Raw genomic sequence first — 18,249 nt, forward strand, 5'->3', positions numbered from 1 at the left:
TTCTGTATGATAAACATTACCATTTGTTAGGATGAATATAACATATGAATATGACAAAGGACTCATTAGTAACTCTAGTAATTCACTGAGTAAATTTGCACAAATAAGATGTTCAAAATGAAGGGATAGCTCATAAGCCAATTGAAAACCAAAGATGTATTGTTACAACCCTGTTCAATGTCAATATTAGTCCTTGGCTACATCAAATTGACTTGTAAAGTGAAGTAGATTGAGAATGGTTTTTCTTCAAAATTTCTACAATTGAGTGACGTAAAGGCACTTTTTCACTTTGCATGTTGTTTGAGTGTCTGTAGTGATTTTCCTAATGTAGTAAGAGTGTATTCACAGTTTTTTCGAAAGAAAGCTTTCTAATTTCCATAAGGTGGGCAGAGTCTGCCTTTATTCTGAGATCAGTACTTGTTGCAGATTGTAGGCTATCATAGCTCTACCATCTATAATGGATTTGTTCATACGAGCCTCTTTGTTTTTGTGGATTTCTGTGGGGATTGTATCTACGGCCAGTACAGCATGCAGTGAAGAGGATGCAGATAATACCACTTCTACAGAATTCAAACATGTGTTCGAGAATATGGCCTATGAGTTTTCTCAAAAGCCAAAGAGCTGGTCTCAAGCCCAGGAGTCCTGCAAGGAACGAGGAGGGAAACTTCTGAGGGATCTGAATTGCAAGACCAAGAGCTTCCTTCAGGACTTCTCGAAAGAGAGACACACAAAAAACCTCACTTGGTGGGTGGCTAAGGGTGTTATAGGGCAGTACCAGGTGCCAGTGATCGGTGAGTAAAAATACTGGTAACCCACTAGAAAATACTAGTAAACCACTCTATACTATGGTTCCAGGGCTGCACTGTGTCCGAGGATTTGTTTGATACTGATTTCTCTATAGCTCTAATTGAAGTTACATCCATTTTTTGGACATATAAATGAATGAAATGTACCCATTGATTCTTGAATAATATGAGCTCAGTTCAAGTGTCGTACCCCATCAGAACTCAAAATATAAGCTTGTTTTACTCCAATGTTTGTAAACAAACTAAATGTAAACAAACACTGTATAGCCTCAACACATTTTTTAAAACTATAATGTTGATATCATGGATTGTCAGTCCTTGCATTCATAGCTCTGTCTATGAATTTGAGAGTGGTTACCCACTGGGCACAGATATCAGTTCAATGTCAAGTTTTGATTTAAATTTGTCAACTAACATGATTTCAGTGTAAAATAACAAAAAATATCACCATGTCATTGACTTCATGTTGGGTGAAAAAAAAGACAAAATGCTCTTACATTGATGACTTTTTTCAAAATTCAGTCAGTTTTCTACATTGATTCAACTTCATCACATGACATTCTTCTGTTGAAATTATGTGGGAACAACATTGATTCAACCAGTTTTTGCCCAGTTGGTACATTTCTCCAGCCCCATCCCTTAGCTTTTTAGTAAAACAGTGGCGGGGAAAACACTTTGTTATTGTTTCAACTGCTGATTGCAGCTTTAAGCTCTCTGTGAACCATGAAAATGGAATAGATTTTGTAATTCAATGATAAAGTTGAGTGATCTTAATTAAGCCACTGCTTATGGTCTTCGTGGAATTCATGAGCTGTACAGAGGCACTTTGTCTTAACTGGAAACCCTGACAGTTACCAGTTGTGAGGCACGTCTTCACTATAGATAGATTATCAGTGTCAAATGATGTCAGGAAATCCATTATTTTTATGTAATGAGACCTATTTCCACCTGTCTTGGAACATAGCCATAGGGAAAACTTAGAACCAGGCTTTCACACTCGATCCGTCAGCTATAATATAAGGACATTTTAAATTATACATTTTTGTTGGAAAACCGAATGTTAAAATAACAGTGTTATATGGAAAACAGTCAATTTCATAGCTTTTCAATAATTGTCTCATGTATCTGTAGTGTATAATGCTACAGGAGAGACTGGTACTTCTAAGAGTAATGGGAGGGTCCCGCTCCTCTGCACCTATGTGATGATGGATCCCTTTCAGCTGGTGACCTCAACCAACTGCAGCGCTCAGCGTGGCTTCCTCTGCACCCTGGGTACAGCACCTTCAATAACCCCATTTTTACATGTTTAAAAAAAAAATGTGTCCTGATCCTTATTGTAAGCAGATATGCTGCAGCATTTTCTCTCGTTATTTAACAATCGTGTAGAGGCCTCACTGATATAATGAATTAAATCTGTGCTGTACAATTCTTGTTCAACAGTTTTTAATATCTCTACAAATGCATCAAAGAGTATGGTAAGTGGCTTTTATTAGTGGCCTTTATCAGTTGGTGTAATCCTATGGTGCAGCGTCAGTAAAGTTATTGTGAATATGAATGGTTCCTGTTGATTTTTGTAGGACAAACAGGGAGCAAGTGGCAAATCAAGACACTGGAGAAGCCATCAAATTAAAGTAAACCGTAAGTTGGTGTAAAGTATGATGGCAAATTTGTTTCACGGTTTCAACCAACCATTTACTTCCACAAACTAAACGTCTCTTTCTCTCTCTCCTCTCCTTGTTATCCTACAGGTATGTCAAGGAGTCTGTCTAGCATGGAGAAACAAGTGACCAAGATGGATGAGCTCCTCAAGGTCAGAAATGTTGCAAATGTTGCAGTGTGATATTTTGTCACATCCCATTGTGCACAGACGTCAATTCATTGTCTATTCCACGTTGGTTCAACATTTTGTTCAAATTACATGGAAACAACGTTGATTCAACCAGTGTGTGCCCAGTGGGATATTCAAAGCACTTTTTGCTATCAAAGCATTAACACAATTATAGTTTTCAGTGGTTGGTAGTTTGGCAGTCATATCCTCTGTTTTGTTTCAGGAGGCTCAGATGGAACTGGAAAGAATGGAAAAGGCTATAGGAGAGCCTACAGACGCCAACGGGGTAAAGCATCACAATGACCATGGACATGTATTAAGTTGGGTGTGGTCAGTGGAGTAGATGACAGAGTTTAGGGCCACTGGAACTTTTCGTCAAAGTGCTCTCTCTCACCACAGAGATATATTATTATCATATCAGCAAACAGTGAATGTAATTAAATAAGTGATACTGTTGTATCTGGTCAATTTGGACCTAACCTGTACCCTCCCCCAGCAGAAAAAGTACCTTGAGCTTCTACTACATGGAACACAGATGCTGTTTCCAAGTGCTTTGAGATTAGACAACACAACAGCTAGCCTCCTCATCAACTGTGCTGGGGGTGTCATACTCCTCAAAATGAAAAGATGTAGCAAGGACAGTGACACTAAAGTGGTGGGTCAAGCAATGATCGCATAGTTGTACCACAGTAGGTGCACGCAAAATGTAAATGTTGGATTACATACTGAAAACCTAATGTACTGTACATACTGAAAACCTAATGTCCATACTCTAAACCTAATGTGCTGTACATACTGTAAACATATAGATCTGTTTTTAGTGTTGTGACATATGACAATAGAGAGGGCATTTTGCTGATGCTCTGCTGTCTTCAAACAGGACAAGGAAATGTTTGATTTGACCTTTGAGATTTATAAGGCGGTAAGCTTAGTAATGACCACAGAACTAAATGAGGCCTTCATCGTGAAGCACCCAACAGGCAGCATCTACCAGATCAGGTTAGTGTTTAACACCTGGGCCTCCATCATCTCACTCATTGGTATAGCCGCCAATTCTACACTCATAGAAAAAGGGTTCTAAAAGGGTTCTTTGCACAAGGAAATGGTTCTACCAAGAATAGTTTTTTGAAGAAACCTTTTTGAAAGAGAAAAGTTCTTTGTAAGGCAAAGAGTTCTACCTAGAACCGTTTTCATCCTAAGAACCATTTTCTGGAAGAAAGGGTTATTTGATGATTGTTTGGAAGGCAAGCCAGAATCCTTGGAAGTCAAGAAGGGTTCTTCTGCATAGAACCCTTCTGAATCTGAATAACCTTTTTTCTTCTTTTTTTTCTTTCTTCCATTAAAATATTTCCTGAGCATTAGTGTTTACCTCAGTCCTTAAACTTTAACATCTGGAGTTTGAGTAATCTGATCAATTTAAAAATGTATGTGTGAGGTTTTAAACCACCCATATGTCAATATTTGTGTATTTACTGCATCTCGTATTCCATTAATACTTGTACATATACAGTACTGACATAGTTGGTATCTTTGCCATTATTTTCTGTGATTTTATTGAGCAGAGAGTAGGTGAACCAGTCTGAGTGAACCAGTATTATATTGTACGGTACACAGCAAATTGGCCAGTTTTACTTAGTGTTGATTTTTAAGTGTAGCCTTTCTAGTGATTCAGGAGTTCAATTAACGTAACACTCAGTGGTGTAAAAGATCCCCAGTGTTGGTGTTAATAACCAGAGTCAAGTATGATTGTGTCATTTTTACTCTGTGTACAGTCGTGGGCAAAAGTTTTGAGAATGACACAAATATAAATTTTCAGTCTTCTGCCTCAGTTTGTATGATGGCAATTTTGCATATGCTCCAGAATGTTATGAAGATGAATTGCAATTAATTGCAAAGTCCCTCTTTGCCATGCAAATGAACTGAATCCCCCCCAAAAAAATTCCACTGCATTTCAGCCCTGTAACAAAAGGACCAGCTGACATCATGTCAGGGATTCTCTCGTTAACACAGGCGTGAGTGTTGACGAGGACAAGGATGGACGCTGTCATGCTGATTGAGTTCGAATAACAGACTCAAAGCTTCAAAAGGAGGTTGGTGCTTAGAATCATTGTTCTTCCTCTGTCAACCATGGTTACCTGCAAGGAAACAAGTGCCATCATCATTGCTTTGCACAAAAAGGGCTTCACAGGCAAGGATATTGCCGCCAGTAAGATTGCCCCTAAATCAACCATTTATCTGATCATGAAGATCTTCATGGAGAGAGGTTCAATTGTTGTGAAGAAGGCTTCAGGGCACCCCTGAAGACTTTTGGAGGATGGCTTGGTGTCAAGAAGGGCAGCAAATAAGCCACTTCTCTCCAGGAAAAACATCAGGGAGAGACTGATATTCTGCAAAAGGTACAGTGATTGGACTGCTGAGGACTGGGGTAAAGTCATTTTCTCTGATGAATCCCCTTTCCGATTGTTTGGGGCATCCAGAGAAGTCCAGAGAAGTCAAGGTGAGCGCTACCATCAGTCCTGTCATGCTAACAGTAAAGCATCCTGAGACCATTCATGTGTGGGGTTGCTTCTCAGCCAAGGGAGTGGGCTCACTCACAATTTTGCCTAAGAACACAGCCATGAATAAAGAATGACACCAACCACATCCTCCGAGAGCAACTTCTCCCAACCATCCAGGAACAGTTTGGTGACAAACCATGCCTTTTCCAGCATGACGGAGCACCTTGCCATAAGGCAAAAGTGATAACTAAGTGGCTCTGGGAACAAAACATCAATATTTTGGGTCCATGGCCAGGAAACTCCCCAGATCTTAATCCCATTGAGAACTTGTGGTCAATCCTCAAGAGGCTGGTGGACAAACAAAAACCCACAAATTGGGTTTGACAAACTCTGATTATGCAAGAATGGGCTGCCATCAGTCTGGATGTGGCCCAGAAGTTAATTGACAGCATGCCAGGGCGGATTGCAGAGGTCTTGAAAAAGAAAGGTCAACACTGCAAATATTGACTCTGCATCAACTTAATGTAATTGTCAATAAAATCCTTTGACACTTATGAAATTCTTGTAACTATACTTCAATATTCCATATTAACATCTGACAAAAAATATCTAAAGACACTGAGGCAGCAGACTTTGTGAAAATTATTATTTGTGTCATTCTCAAAACCTTTGGCCACGACTGGAGAGGAAAACACTCAAAACCACACCACTCATTATCATATTTCTCAGCATGCTCTATTGCAGGTTGATTTTCAGAATTGTTTGTTTCAATATCTGTGTTTTTGCTTGTGCATTGATTGGTTGATTAATCTTATGCTACACAAAGATAAATAGCGTACATTTTCCTAAACGAATTCAATCTGTTAGAAGTTGGACTAATTTCACTCATTTCTGAGATGGTTGTTCCAGTTTAGATGATGTAGGTAGTCCTAATAATCAATCTTTCCAACCCTGGCAGTCATTCTCAATGCAAATTGCGGGAGATTAAAAGTGTTGATTGTTGGATATCCTCACTCTGGCTGGACTCCAATAAGAACTACACCTTACTTTGCAAACCAGCATAATGTGACTTGCTGACCTAATGTGGCCTGTAAAACTGGAATTTCTTAACAACACTTAGGGTATAACTAAGCCCTCAAAGAAAGGCCTTATGAAACATATAAAGTATTGTCATACCGAGATTCATTTAAAAGGCTAATATGACTGGTGGAAACCGTTCATTGAGGTTCTAGTAAGAACTCTTCAAAGATATAAGGGTTCTCGGTAGAACCTTCAGAGGATAAAATAGTTATTGGCAGAACCCTTCATAGAGGGTTCTATGCAGAACCAGAGGGTTCTAACTTGCACCAAAAAGGGTTCCCCTATGGGGACAAACCAATGAACCCTTTATGGTTCCACTCAGCACCTTTTTTGTATAACTATGCATCTTGCTGTCCTCTACTTGAATGTAAGCTGTCTGACGCTTGTCTTCTTGTCTTCCTCAGCCTCACCCAATCACAAATGCATAACAAGGTTCTCGGGTCAGATGACGATGCATACATCAAGCTTCCATCTTTCTCAGCATTACAGTCCTCTCTGGAAAACCACTCAGTTGTTAATGTGCAGGTGTGTACGGTAAACAACATTGATGTTGTTTCGGTGTGCAAATAGTATTTTATTCAGATATTCTTTTATTCCTCTCAGATGACCACTTTTATGGGCAACCCATATCCGTCGACTGAAAACATCACAGGAACAGTGTGTACCCTTGTACTAAGGGATGGATTGACGGAAATCAGTGTAGAAAACTTGACAGAGCTAATTGAGGTAGGCTACAGGATAGAACAGGCCAACTACTTTAACTTTAGCCTGCTGTCATTCCATCCTCATTTCCCTAACAGAGATGAGGGAACCATGAATGCAAATAGGTTTGGCTGTTTCTCTCCCTTCTCTATAGATCGTTCTGCCACGCCCAGATGCTCCTGTGCTCTCTGGTATAAATGTATCCTTGGAGGAAGGGGCTCAGGTTGGGACCTCTTTCAACACTACGGACCCCAACATCACAGTCATATTCACCGTAGAGCCCAGTGTCAATGTGTCCATAGAACTGCTGCTGGGCCTGGGCTCCCCACCCAATGACACCCACTATAAACACCGCACCGTCCTGAGACACACAGGTAGAGGAGGACTCCATCACCATAGTTACCGCTTGGCATAACATTACACCCAGTGTGCTACTGCTTTCAGTCATTCTAGCTGTCTGGTATGTACATATATTCACATAATGCTTTGATATTCATGGTGATTCACAAGCTTTAAGACATGTCTGTCTGACATTTCACACTGTAATTGGAGGTTGGGCTCTCAAAAGGTATTGTTGGTTTTCTTTCTTAGCCTGGGTGGTACAGAGTGATCCATGTTCATAGCCTATTGTGGTCTTTCAGAGGGTTATCGCTGGCTGGTCACCCCTGAGATGTTGGAAAAGGGAACAGGCACCTGGTATGTGAATGCCAGTCTGTTTAACTCAACCTGGAGCAAAGGATTGACACTACAGATCACCACCTTCACTACTAAGTGCATGTACTGGAACACTAAACAGCTGACATGGAGCATAGCTGGCTGCTGGGTGAGGCTGCTATTAATGAGCCCTATCCCTCCTTTGTCTCCATCAGAGTATGAACAAACCTAATTGGTAAGCATCGGAATGTGTTTGTGATATTGCGAAGGCGTTTGTCTGTGTTGTCTTGTTTTAGGTGGGTATACAGTCAACTCCCAGGATGACACATTGTCTGTGTAACCACCTGACATCGTTTGGGAGCTCTTTCTTTGTGATGCCCAACTACGTAGACGTGTCGCTCACAGCTCAGTACTTTGCCACAGTGAATGAGAACTATGTGGTGGTGGCGTTGCTCTCTGCCTTCTTTGGCCTGTACCTGGTCACTCTGCTCTGGGCCTGCTATGCAGACAGGAGGGCCCTCACCAGGGTGAGTTTATCAAGGCGTGTACAAACACAAATACACACACGCTCACACAAGCACACACACACACACACACGTACACATACACATACACACGCACATACACACGCACATACACATACACACGCACATACACTCACTGAAACACTTTTTTTGTTCACAGAGGAAGATGACACTCCTGAAGGATAACCACCCATGTGCCAATTATAACTACCTACTGAATGTCCAGACTGGCAGTCGGAGAGGGGCGGGTACCTCTGCCAATGTAAGATGGGGTGGTAACTGAGTAGATCCTTCATTCTGTGGTCAGTTTACTTAGCATAGGAATGAGCTAATTAGAGTGTTTTTATGTAGGTGACAGTCAAGTTGGTGGGTACACAGGGAGAGAGTGAGCCCCACCACCTAAGTGACCCTGATAAACCAGTATTTGAGAGAAGGGGTGTGGACTTGTTCCTGGTGACCACACCCTTTCCCCTGGGGGAGCTGACGGGCATCCAGCTGTGCCATGACAACTCTGGGGGGCACCCCTCCTGGTAAGCACCAGGGCAGATGACACATCCTCCCTGTAATTATTGTGACTTGTTTAAGGTCAAGTCATGTTTAAAATGATATGTGGCACACTGAACTCTTAGGTTCGGTTAAGAATCTGCAAGACAACTAGGACCTATAAATACTGGGCTGTTAAAGTAGTTTAGGTGTGACATTATCAAGCTTTGCTCCACTCACCACAGGAGACCTGGTAGAGTTTCATCACAATGACACTTCAAAATATCATCCTTGCCTCCTCACCTTGTCACCTCCTCTCCTCCTGTTTAATACCTGTCTTAAAGGTTCAATGCTGCCGTATTTATCTCAATATCAACTCATTTCTGGGTAACAATTAAGTACCTTACTGTGATTGTTTTCAATTAAATTGTCAATAAGAAACAAAATAGCTTCTTCGGAGTGGGAAGGGGAAAACTAGCCGTTATTAACAGAGAGGTTTGGAACTCTATTTCTTATTGGTATGTTGTCCCCAGGTAGGCCAAAACTCCATCCCACCAAAACAGGCTGAAATGTATTTTTAAACAGTTCTTACACTAAAAAGGCATTATCATCAATTTCACAGTATTATTCCAACCTCATAATGTGGAAATATAAAACACAGGGAAATCACATTTTTGACTGCACTGGGACTTTGAAGAATCTATTTCTCTACACAGGGAATAATAAGCAGTTTCCTGAGTGTAACGTCACGTTTCCTCCCACTAGGTATCTCAACAAGGTGACGATCCAAGACCTGCAGAGACAGAAGGTTTGGCATTTCCTATCCTCATCATGGCTGAGCTCCGACAGGGGGGAGGGGCTGACCAAGAAGACCCTCAACGCTGCCAAGAAGAATGAGATCAGAAGCTTTAGGTGACTGACCACTGGTAGAATACAATGTTACAACATGTACAGTATGTAGAGGACTTCTAAGCTAGATCAAACATCTTGCAATGTGTCATGGAGATTAATTCTGAACCCTTGTATCCTCGTCTACTTTTCCAATGTAATTCCTTTAAATGTCCCACACTTTCTATGTCCCAGAAATATTTTCCAGACCAGGACGTCGTCAGGTTTTAGAGACCAGCACATCTGGGTGTCCATCGTAGACCCTCCCTGGCGTAGCCCGTTCACCCGAGCACAGAGGGTGTCCTGCTGCATGAGCCTCCTGCTCTGCACCATGGCCATCAACATCGCCTTCTGGAAAATCCCCAAAAACCAGCAGTCTCCTGTCATCTTCACCATTGGTAAGTCCATAGATGTTACGAGAATTTTCAATCTCAATGATGATACTATCGCTTTGACTAATTTCCCCTAGGTTGTAAAGCTAGGGTCAATAGAAATTAGGCAAAGACTCAGATTCTGTAAAAAAGGTTATTTGTGGTTTATTCATGAGAGCTCTAAAGACAAAAATGAGGACCCAGTCCTTTTATACTACACTCTCACATTCCTCTCTTTAGGCTACTCCCAACTCAAACAACCAGTACTTTTCCACTAACCATATTGTAGAGAAAGAACCATCAATCTTGTCTCATTCTTCAAGGCTTTCACTTCCCCTCCCCCGTTGGGGCCCTCTTGGTTAGAAAACCTCTGAAGGTTTTCTGTGATCTGTTTTACAACTTCACTCTGCTTACATCCCTACTAAAGACTATAATAGCCAATTATTATAATTCTAACAGAGCTACACACATCCCTATATTATGTTCTTATGATTCTCAAACATTTCACACTATTATACAATTTCAGAGTGGAACACTTTAGCCATTATCTTACAACATACAAATTATTCTATCAATAGAGATACAACATTGTACTGGATAAGTCCTTGATGGTGAGTCAATCAGTCCTCTTTTGTGACTGTCCCGTTCATATCTGAGCCTACATCTAATGAGCTGCCTCTGATAAGGATGGGAAATAATGAGCTGCCTCTGATAAGGATGGGAAATAATGAGCTGCCTCTGATAAGGATGGGAAATAATGAGCTGCATCTGATAAGGATGGGAAATAATGAGCGGCCTCTGATAAGGATGGGAAATAATGAGCTGCCTCTGATAAGGATGGGAAATAATGAGCTGCCTCTGATAAGGATGGGAAATAATGAGCGGCCTCTGATAAGGATGGGAAATAATGAGCTGTCTCTGATAAGGATGGGCAATAATGAGCTGCCTCTGATAAGGATGGGAAATAATGAGTTGCCTCTGATAAGGATGGGAAATAATGAGCTGCATCTGATAAGGATGGGCAATTTTACTCTCCACTCAAATAGAAATGGGACATTTTGGCTACCGGAAAAAGTTTTTTTCTACAGTAAAAAGAGAGCAGTGCAGTACATATGGGAACTACGATCAGCCTGCAATATGGATGGTAACATATCAGACTTTTAGATGCAGCTGCATCAAGTATCAAAGACAAGGACTGGTCTCAAATATAAGTGCAAGGTCCCACTCAAGGCTCTTTTCTCCTTGGTGTTCACAGAGTTACAAGGACTAGTAGTTGTAGGCAGTGGAAGGCTCTTCATAACCCTTCAATAGACAATGTTTCAGCCACATTCCTTTGACAATACAGACCTGAAAGACCTTGTCACACAGCACAGAGTGGTTATTCAATGACCCCAAGCCCTTAATAAACCTTTCATATGGCTAAGGAATACTTGACCCAGAACAACACAACAAGTGTTCAGACATTGAATGATAGATTGAGTGATATAGCCTGTTATTGTGCCTTGACTCCATAATGGTGTGTGCTTTCATGTCCCAGGTTCGCTGGAGGTCACTTGGGAGGAGATCATGGTGGGGGTGGAAAGCGGTTTGCTCATGTTCCCCATCAACATCCTCATCATCACCATATTCCGCAGTATCAAGTCGCGAGTTGCCCAACCAAAGGAGAAGAACCACGATATGCAGGGCCTGAAACCCCTCGCTGTTACCATGCCAACCATTCTTAAGGTCCTCTCCATTTTCAAAATAAAGTGTTGCTGCTGTGTTATAGTTTGGCTCCATACTTTGTCTATAACCTTCAAACCCTCCCATCGTTTATTCCTTTCAGCTGGGCCTTCCTTTTTTCTTAACTCCAAGGCCATACAATATCTTACTGGTTATAGCAACCATTAAGATTGGTATTTGGTATTTTATTAGGATCCCCATTATCTGTTGCAATAGCAGCAGCTACTCTTCCTGGGGTCCACACAAAACATGAAACATAATAAATAATGACATAATACAAAACAGAATTAGACAAGAACAACCTCAAGGACAGAACTACATACATTATTAAGATTGGTACTAGCAACTGTGTTTATGTATGTTCTGTCATTAAGTACTGTATTCCTGTGTGCTACGTCCTTATCTAGGACACAGAGGAGATGGTGAATCTGCTCTGTAAGAGCCAGAAGAACAAAGTGCCTGAGCTAGAAAAGAAGCTGGAGTCATGCGATGACCTTTGCTCAGCCTTGGGCAGAGTGCAAGGGGTCATTCAGCTTATGCAAGGTGCTTCACTGACACTGCAAGAGCAACCTTACAAGTAACACAGGTGTTGACGTCATTGTAATTGTTGGAGATGTCCTAAGATTTGATGCGTCTGCCTACGTATCACTAGGGTTGAGTGAGGGTGACCCACACTGGATCTACTGCAGCAAGTTTGTCCTGTACTTCCTCCACCACCTGTCCATGTGCCTGGAGCGGCTGGATGAGAGTGCCTTCCCCACCCCAGAGGCCCGTCAACACATCCTGAACACCGTCCACCTGCTGCAGAAGACGTCCGAGATGGTTTTTACCAGCCACATGGCTTACAGGTTGAACAATATACCTGTGCAGAGAAGGGAATATAAATAACGGAATTAAAAGCTTTTCAAAAAAGAACTTTACACGTCATTCCCTTCCTCTCAATTTCCAATCAAGTTTAATTGCTTGGTATTTGTGTGAATATCGTTGTCATACATTACTCTGACCAAGTACCTAAACATAACTGTGTTTCCTCTGTGCCTCCTCTCCCAGTCCTCCCCGTGTTGCTAGGGAGAAAAGAAAAAGCTCAAGCTGCTGGCTGCCCTGGTGGTTTGTGTTTGTGGGCTGGTTCTTGCTCGTCTCCATCAGTGTGGTGTCCACGTACTTTACCCTGATGTATGGCTTTGCCTATGGGAGGGAGAAATCCATCCAGTGGGTTATCTCTCTGGCCATGTCCCTCTTCCAGAGCATCTTCATCCTGCAGCCTCTTAAGGTAAGACCAGGGCGCTATATCTTACATGAAGAACGTAGTCCTGAAGTTCTGTTCAATCAGTCAATCATCAGCAGATGTAAAACCAAGAATTTTGTTTGATTCTTGGATTTATTCTCAGGTAATTGGTATGGCGATCTTCTTTGCCCTCCTCCTCAAACCAGTGGCAGTAGAAGACAGTGAGGAGGTTGGACTACTCCTGAAAGGTAAGATCCTCTACCACAGAAGACCTACTGTACAGAGCTCTCACAAAACCCTTATGCTTTACCTTAGTGTCAGTTTTACAAAGGCATAATTGATCTGGGTTTGTCAGTACTAGTACTCTGAAAAGGCAATTACAAAATGACATCAACCCAACTCTCAGTATTGATGAAGGGTTTTACAGAGAGAGAAAGGTTAAAGTCAGTATCTAAAGGGACTGTCGTAGAGAGAAAATGTCATTTTTTTTCATGTCCACGCCTACTCTTGTGCAGATATACAACAAGTCTTGGATATTAATGGCTTCTGTCAAACTATTGAAACCTGTCTGTTCAGCATAATTAATGCTATCTGCATTTTAGACTGGAATAGAGCTCTAAGTCTGTTTTACTCTCAGATAGTAGGAGAAGCATAGTGTTTTGCTGCCATTTTGGCCAGGCCTCTAGTGTAAAATATATGTTTAATATCGTTGAGACTAAGCTGGTAAAATAAAGGTACAAATATCTAAAAACCTGTGTTAGTATGCCACATCATGTCAGGCTCACAGGGATTCTGTTGAGCTTCCCTTCTGAGATGTTGAAAAGAAAAGTCCTCACAAAGAGGCCTGTCTTATCTGTTTTACAGAACAACAGGAGATGTGTAAATTGTACTCCGGTAGGGAGATACACTGAAGAAACACAATTTAGCTCTACATGCTGTCTCCAGAGGATCGATGGCGTTGGAAGACCTGATGCCCTACAACAGACATCCTCTGCTCTGCTGCGCTGACTATCAACGTGGCAAACTGAGAATATGAGTTCTTTGAAAATATAGTTGTTTTTATTGAATACTTGTTACTCTTATAAGAAATGTATAAGGCATAATATGTTTGAATGTACTGAAAACTACTGTATAATTGAAATTGTAATATTTAGTAATAAGCTGATAGTTAGAAACTTTTATTCCTGTGGATTGTATGAAGTTACTCAATGTACTCGGTTATATTTATTTTATCACAAACCGCTGATATATTATTTTACATTGTACATTTATATTTACTTTTAAGTAACATACAGTCACCTCCAAAATCATTGTCACCAGAGCTATATTGAATGTTTTCTGAGATTAAATAACACATTGCGAACGATCTTAGACCACTCCTCCATACATAATCTTTCCAGATCCATGATATCCTTCTGTCTGCGCTCTGGACTGCACTCTTCAGTTCAAACCACAGGTTTTCAATGGGGTTCAAGTCCGGAGACTGAGATGGCCTTTGAAAATGTAGATTTTCTTGGTTAATTTATAATTTCTTTGTGGATTTTTATGTGTGCTTGGGGTCATTGTCTTGCTGGAAGATCCACTTGTAGCTAAGTTTCAGCCTCTTAGTAGAGGCAACCAGGTTTTTGGCTAAAATGTCCTGGTACTTGGTACAGTTCATGATACCGTTCGTTGACCTTAACAAGGTCCCCAAGACCAGGAAGCAAAACCGCCTCATAAAATCAAAGATCAGCCACCATATTTTACAGTAGGCATGGGGTTATTTTCTGCATATGCATCTTTCTTTCAAAGCCAAACCCACCACTGGTGTGCGTGGCAATATACCTCTATTTTCATCTCATCTGACCATAGCACCTTGGTGGCAACCCTTCCAAATAGACTTTTGGCATGGAGGTGGCATATAATGGTAGATTTGGAGACTTGGTGACCCCAAGATGCGGTTATGTTCTGTCATTCTCCAACTCTGGCCCTTGGACATTTATTTCATCCCAAACCATCTTCATCACTGCGAGTAGGGACACGACACTCTTGGGTCCTTCACCAGGCAAGTTCACCACTCCTCCAGGGGTTTTAAACTTATTAATTGTTGCCCTAATAGTGATTAGTGGTATACAGTGGGGCAAAAAAGTATTTAGTCAGCCACCAATTGTGCAAGTTCTCCCACTTAAAAAGATGAGAGGCATGTAATTATCATCATAGGTACACTTCAACTATGACAGACAAAATGAGAAAAAAAAATGTAGAAAATCACATTGTAGGATTTTTAATGAATTTATTTGCAAATTATGGTGGAAAATAAGTATTTGATCACCTACAAACAAGCAAGATTTTTGGATCTCACAGACCTGTAACTTCTTCTTTAAGAGGCTCTTCTGTCCTCCACTCGTTACCTGTATTAATGGCACCTGTTTGAACTTGTTATCAGTATAAAAGACACCTGTCCACAACCTCAAACAGTCACACTCCAAACTCCACTATGGCCAAGACCAAAGAGCTGTCAAAGGACACCAGAAACAAAATTGTAGACCTGCACCAGGCTGGGAAGACTGAATCTGCAATTAGGTAAGCAGCTTGGTTTGAAGAAATCAACTATGGGAGCAATTATTAGGAAATGGAAGACATACAAGACCACTGATAATCTCCCTCGGTCTGGGGCTCCACAAAAGATCTCACCCTGTGGGGTCAAAATTATCACAAGAACGGTGAGCAAAAATCCCAGAACCACACGGGGGGACCTAGTGAATGACCTGCAGAGAGCTGGGACCAAAATAACAAAGCCTACCATCAGTAACACACTACGCCGCCAGGGACTCAAATCCTGCAGTGCCAGACGTGTCCCCCTGCTTAAGCCAGTACATGGCCAGGCCCGTCTGAAGTTTGCTAGAGAGCATTTGGATGATCCAGAAGAAGATTGGGAGAATGTCATATGGTCAGATGAAACCAAAATATAACTTTTTGGTAAAAACTCAACTCGTCGTATTTGGAGGACAATGAGTGCTGAGTTGCATCCAAAGAACACCATACCTACTGTGAAGCATGGGGGTGGAAACATCGTGCTTTGGGGCTGTTTTTCTGCAAAGGGACCAGGGCGACTGATCCGTGTAAAGGAAAGAATGAATGGGGCCATGTATCGTGAGATTTTGAGTGAAAACCTCCTTCCATCAGCAAGGTCATTGAAGATGAAACGTGGCTGGGTCTTTCAGCATGACAATGATCCCAAACACACCGCCCGGGAAATGAAGGAGTGGCCTCGTAAGAAGCATTTCAAGGTCCTGGAGTGGCCTAGCCAGTCTCCAGATCTCAACCCCATAGAAAATCTTTGGAGGGAGTTGAAAGTCCGTGTTGCCCAGCAACAGCCCCAAAACAGCACTACTCTAGAGGAGATCTGCATGGAGAAATGGGCCAAAATACCAGCAACAGTGTGTGAAAACCTTGTGAAGACTTACAGAAAACGTTTGACCTCTGTCATTGCCAACAAAGGGTATATAACAAGGTATTGAGATAAACTTTTGTTATTGACCAAATACTTATTTTCCACCATAATTTGCAAATAAATTCATTAAAAATCCTGATGTGATTTTCTGGATTTTTTCCCTTCTCATTTTGTATGTCATAGTTGAAGTGTACCTATGATGAAAATTACGGGCCTCTCTCATCTTTTTAAGTGGGAGAACTTGCACAATTGGTGGCTGACTAAATACTTTTTTGCCCCACTGTATCTCGCTATTTAAAGCCCATAACCATGTGTGTGAGGTGTATACTTTTGTTTCGAAGTAGATTTGTTTAAGACTACCAAGAAACACTGTGTGACCCTGATTTAGCCCACTGCAGTAAAAGGTTCAACAAAATCTCTTTCAACCGTATTAATATGAGCATACAATAAACCTCAGTATTTGTCAAGGGTGCAAATACTTTTGGATGTGACTGTATCTATGGGTTCACTTAGTATTGTATATTTATTTATTGGAACACATTTTCAAAATTATTAAAACTATATATGTCTTTGAAACTGTTTTTCCCTAAATAAGGTTATATTCCAGTGTTCTCCCCTCATCCCCATCAGAACGTGAGTCCTACTTTCACTGTGCTCAGCTGATTGTTATGAAAGAAAGGGTAACACCCATTAGGAATACACTCATATCACCCCAGACAGTTATGTAAGTTACTGTATCTCAATGCCATGGCAGAGATTGTCTAAGAACTCCTCTGACTCATGTTCGTAACTCTGTGTGTCACTGCAAGCTAAGGAGTTGACCAGCAACAGCACATGTGAATAAACAGCTCTGTCCAAGTCAGTTTAAAATGTTAGGTTCTAACTTTCTGGTACAAACTCCAGGATGGACACAAATAATTAAATTAAAATCAAATTAGATTCATTTCACCCAATTGGACGCTTTGGCTGAATGACATAAGGATACAGAGTTACAGTCTTTTAGCTACAGTACAGTAGATGTCACAGTAGGATGATCCAGTCTGGGTCAGATGGCGCTCTGTCCTCGAGATACGACTCCGCTATCTGCATCCTGTTGTCTTCACTCCACTCTCCTGCTATGACGTGGAAAGCCATCTTCCCACAGAAACTAGACAGTTGAATAGTAACTTAACCGTGATCTCATCATAAACCAGACAGGAGGTTTCTATTAATTTTTGATAAACATGTTCTAACCCCAGACAAATGACTCCTATCCAACCCTTATGGAATCAGTCTTGCACTTAGAGACAGGCCAATTTTGTACTTTCCCTATGCCTCAATACAATACACATAGATTATTTAACCTAACCCCTAACAGAATAATTACTACTGATTTGCTAATTATACAAGAAAGGCTGCTCAGGTCATAACGGTCTCCAAAAAACTCACTGAGCAAAGGCATGTTGGAGTTGTCAACAAATGGTTATTCAGTTTAAAATCAAACTGTTGATTTTTGGATAACAATTCTTTGATGTTGGTATTGATAATGGTAACAATGTTGACTGGAACAAATGAGTCACTCACTCCTCATTCCAGACATTAGAACTGACAGCTGATAAGGAGCTGAAAAGGAAGTGACAGTTTAACAGTCTGATGTGACAAAGAACAGAACTCTCCTCATCAGAAACCTATTAGAGTCTGAATAGTTGTCTTTCTCTCTCTCTCTCAGTCCACAATGTTAATATGTTTTTTCCTCTGCTAGTTAGCACACACAGTGTAGTGCCCAAACCCCATGTAAGGAAAGTATGCAAGGTCACATTATCCCTAAAGACTAAGAAGGCTAAATAAAACAACAATCTAAGTCCTTGCACTCATCCCTGGGTAATGAGAAACAGGCAGCTCCACCAAAACATGTCATTTCTGCTGAGGGCTTTGAGATCCATTGTGCAGTACATGCAGTTGATAATGTGTTCATTCATTTTGTGAGTCTCCATAGAACCGAAGGCTGAACCTGAGAAAATCTGTGTGTTTGTGTAATCTGTCATTTAACCTCTGC

The 18,249-nt window shown here is 41.1% G+C and overlaps 1 protein-coding gene across 1 annotated transcript; it reads left to right on the top strand.

Annotated features, from left to right (window-relative positions):
• Positions 1–421: 421 nt before the first annotated feature.
• On the top strand, positions 422–14,465 carry pkd1l3 (polycystic kidney disease 1-like 3). The gene is made up of 23 exons (XM_020488668.2): positions 422–791; positions 1,938–2,078; positions 2,247–2,281; positions 2,384–2,444; positions 2,555–2,616; positions 2,858–2,920; positions 3,134–3,289; positions 3,515–3,633; positions 6,617–6,737; positions 6,816–6,938; positions 7,069–7,288; positions 7,556–7,737; positions 7,865–8,095; positions 8,253–8,354; positions 8,444–8,622; positions 9,341–9,487; positions 9,659–9,861; positions 11,372–11,559; positions 11,964–12,099; positions 12,209–12,404; positions 12,607–12,826; positions 12,945–13,029; positions 13,646–14,465. The coding sequence occupies exons 1-23, from the start codon at positions 458–460 to the stop codon at positions 13,690–13,692; spliced, it is 3,351 nt and encodes a 1,116-aa protein (XP_020344257.2). The 5' UTR covers positions 422–457; the 3' UTR covers positions 13,693–14,465.
• The last annotated feature ends 3,784 nt before the right edge of the window (positions 14,466–18,249 follow it).

The sequence above is a fragment of the Oncorhynchus kisutch genome, linkage group LG8 (assembly GCF_002021735.2).
Source record: "Oncorhynchus kisutch isolate 150728-3 linkage group LG8, Okis_V2, whole genome shotgun sequence".
Classification (NCBI taxonomy): Eukaryota; Metazoa; Chordata; class Actinopteri; order Salmoniformes; family Salmonidae; genus Oncorhynchus; species Oncorhynchus kisutch.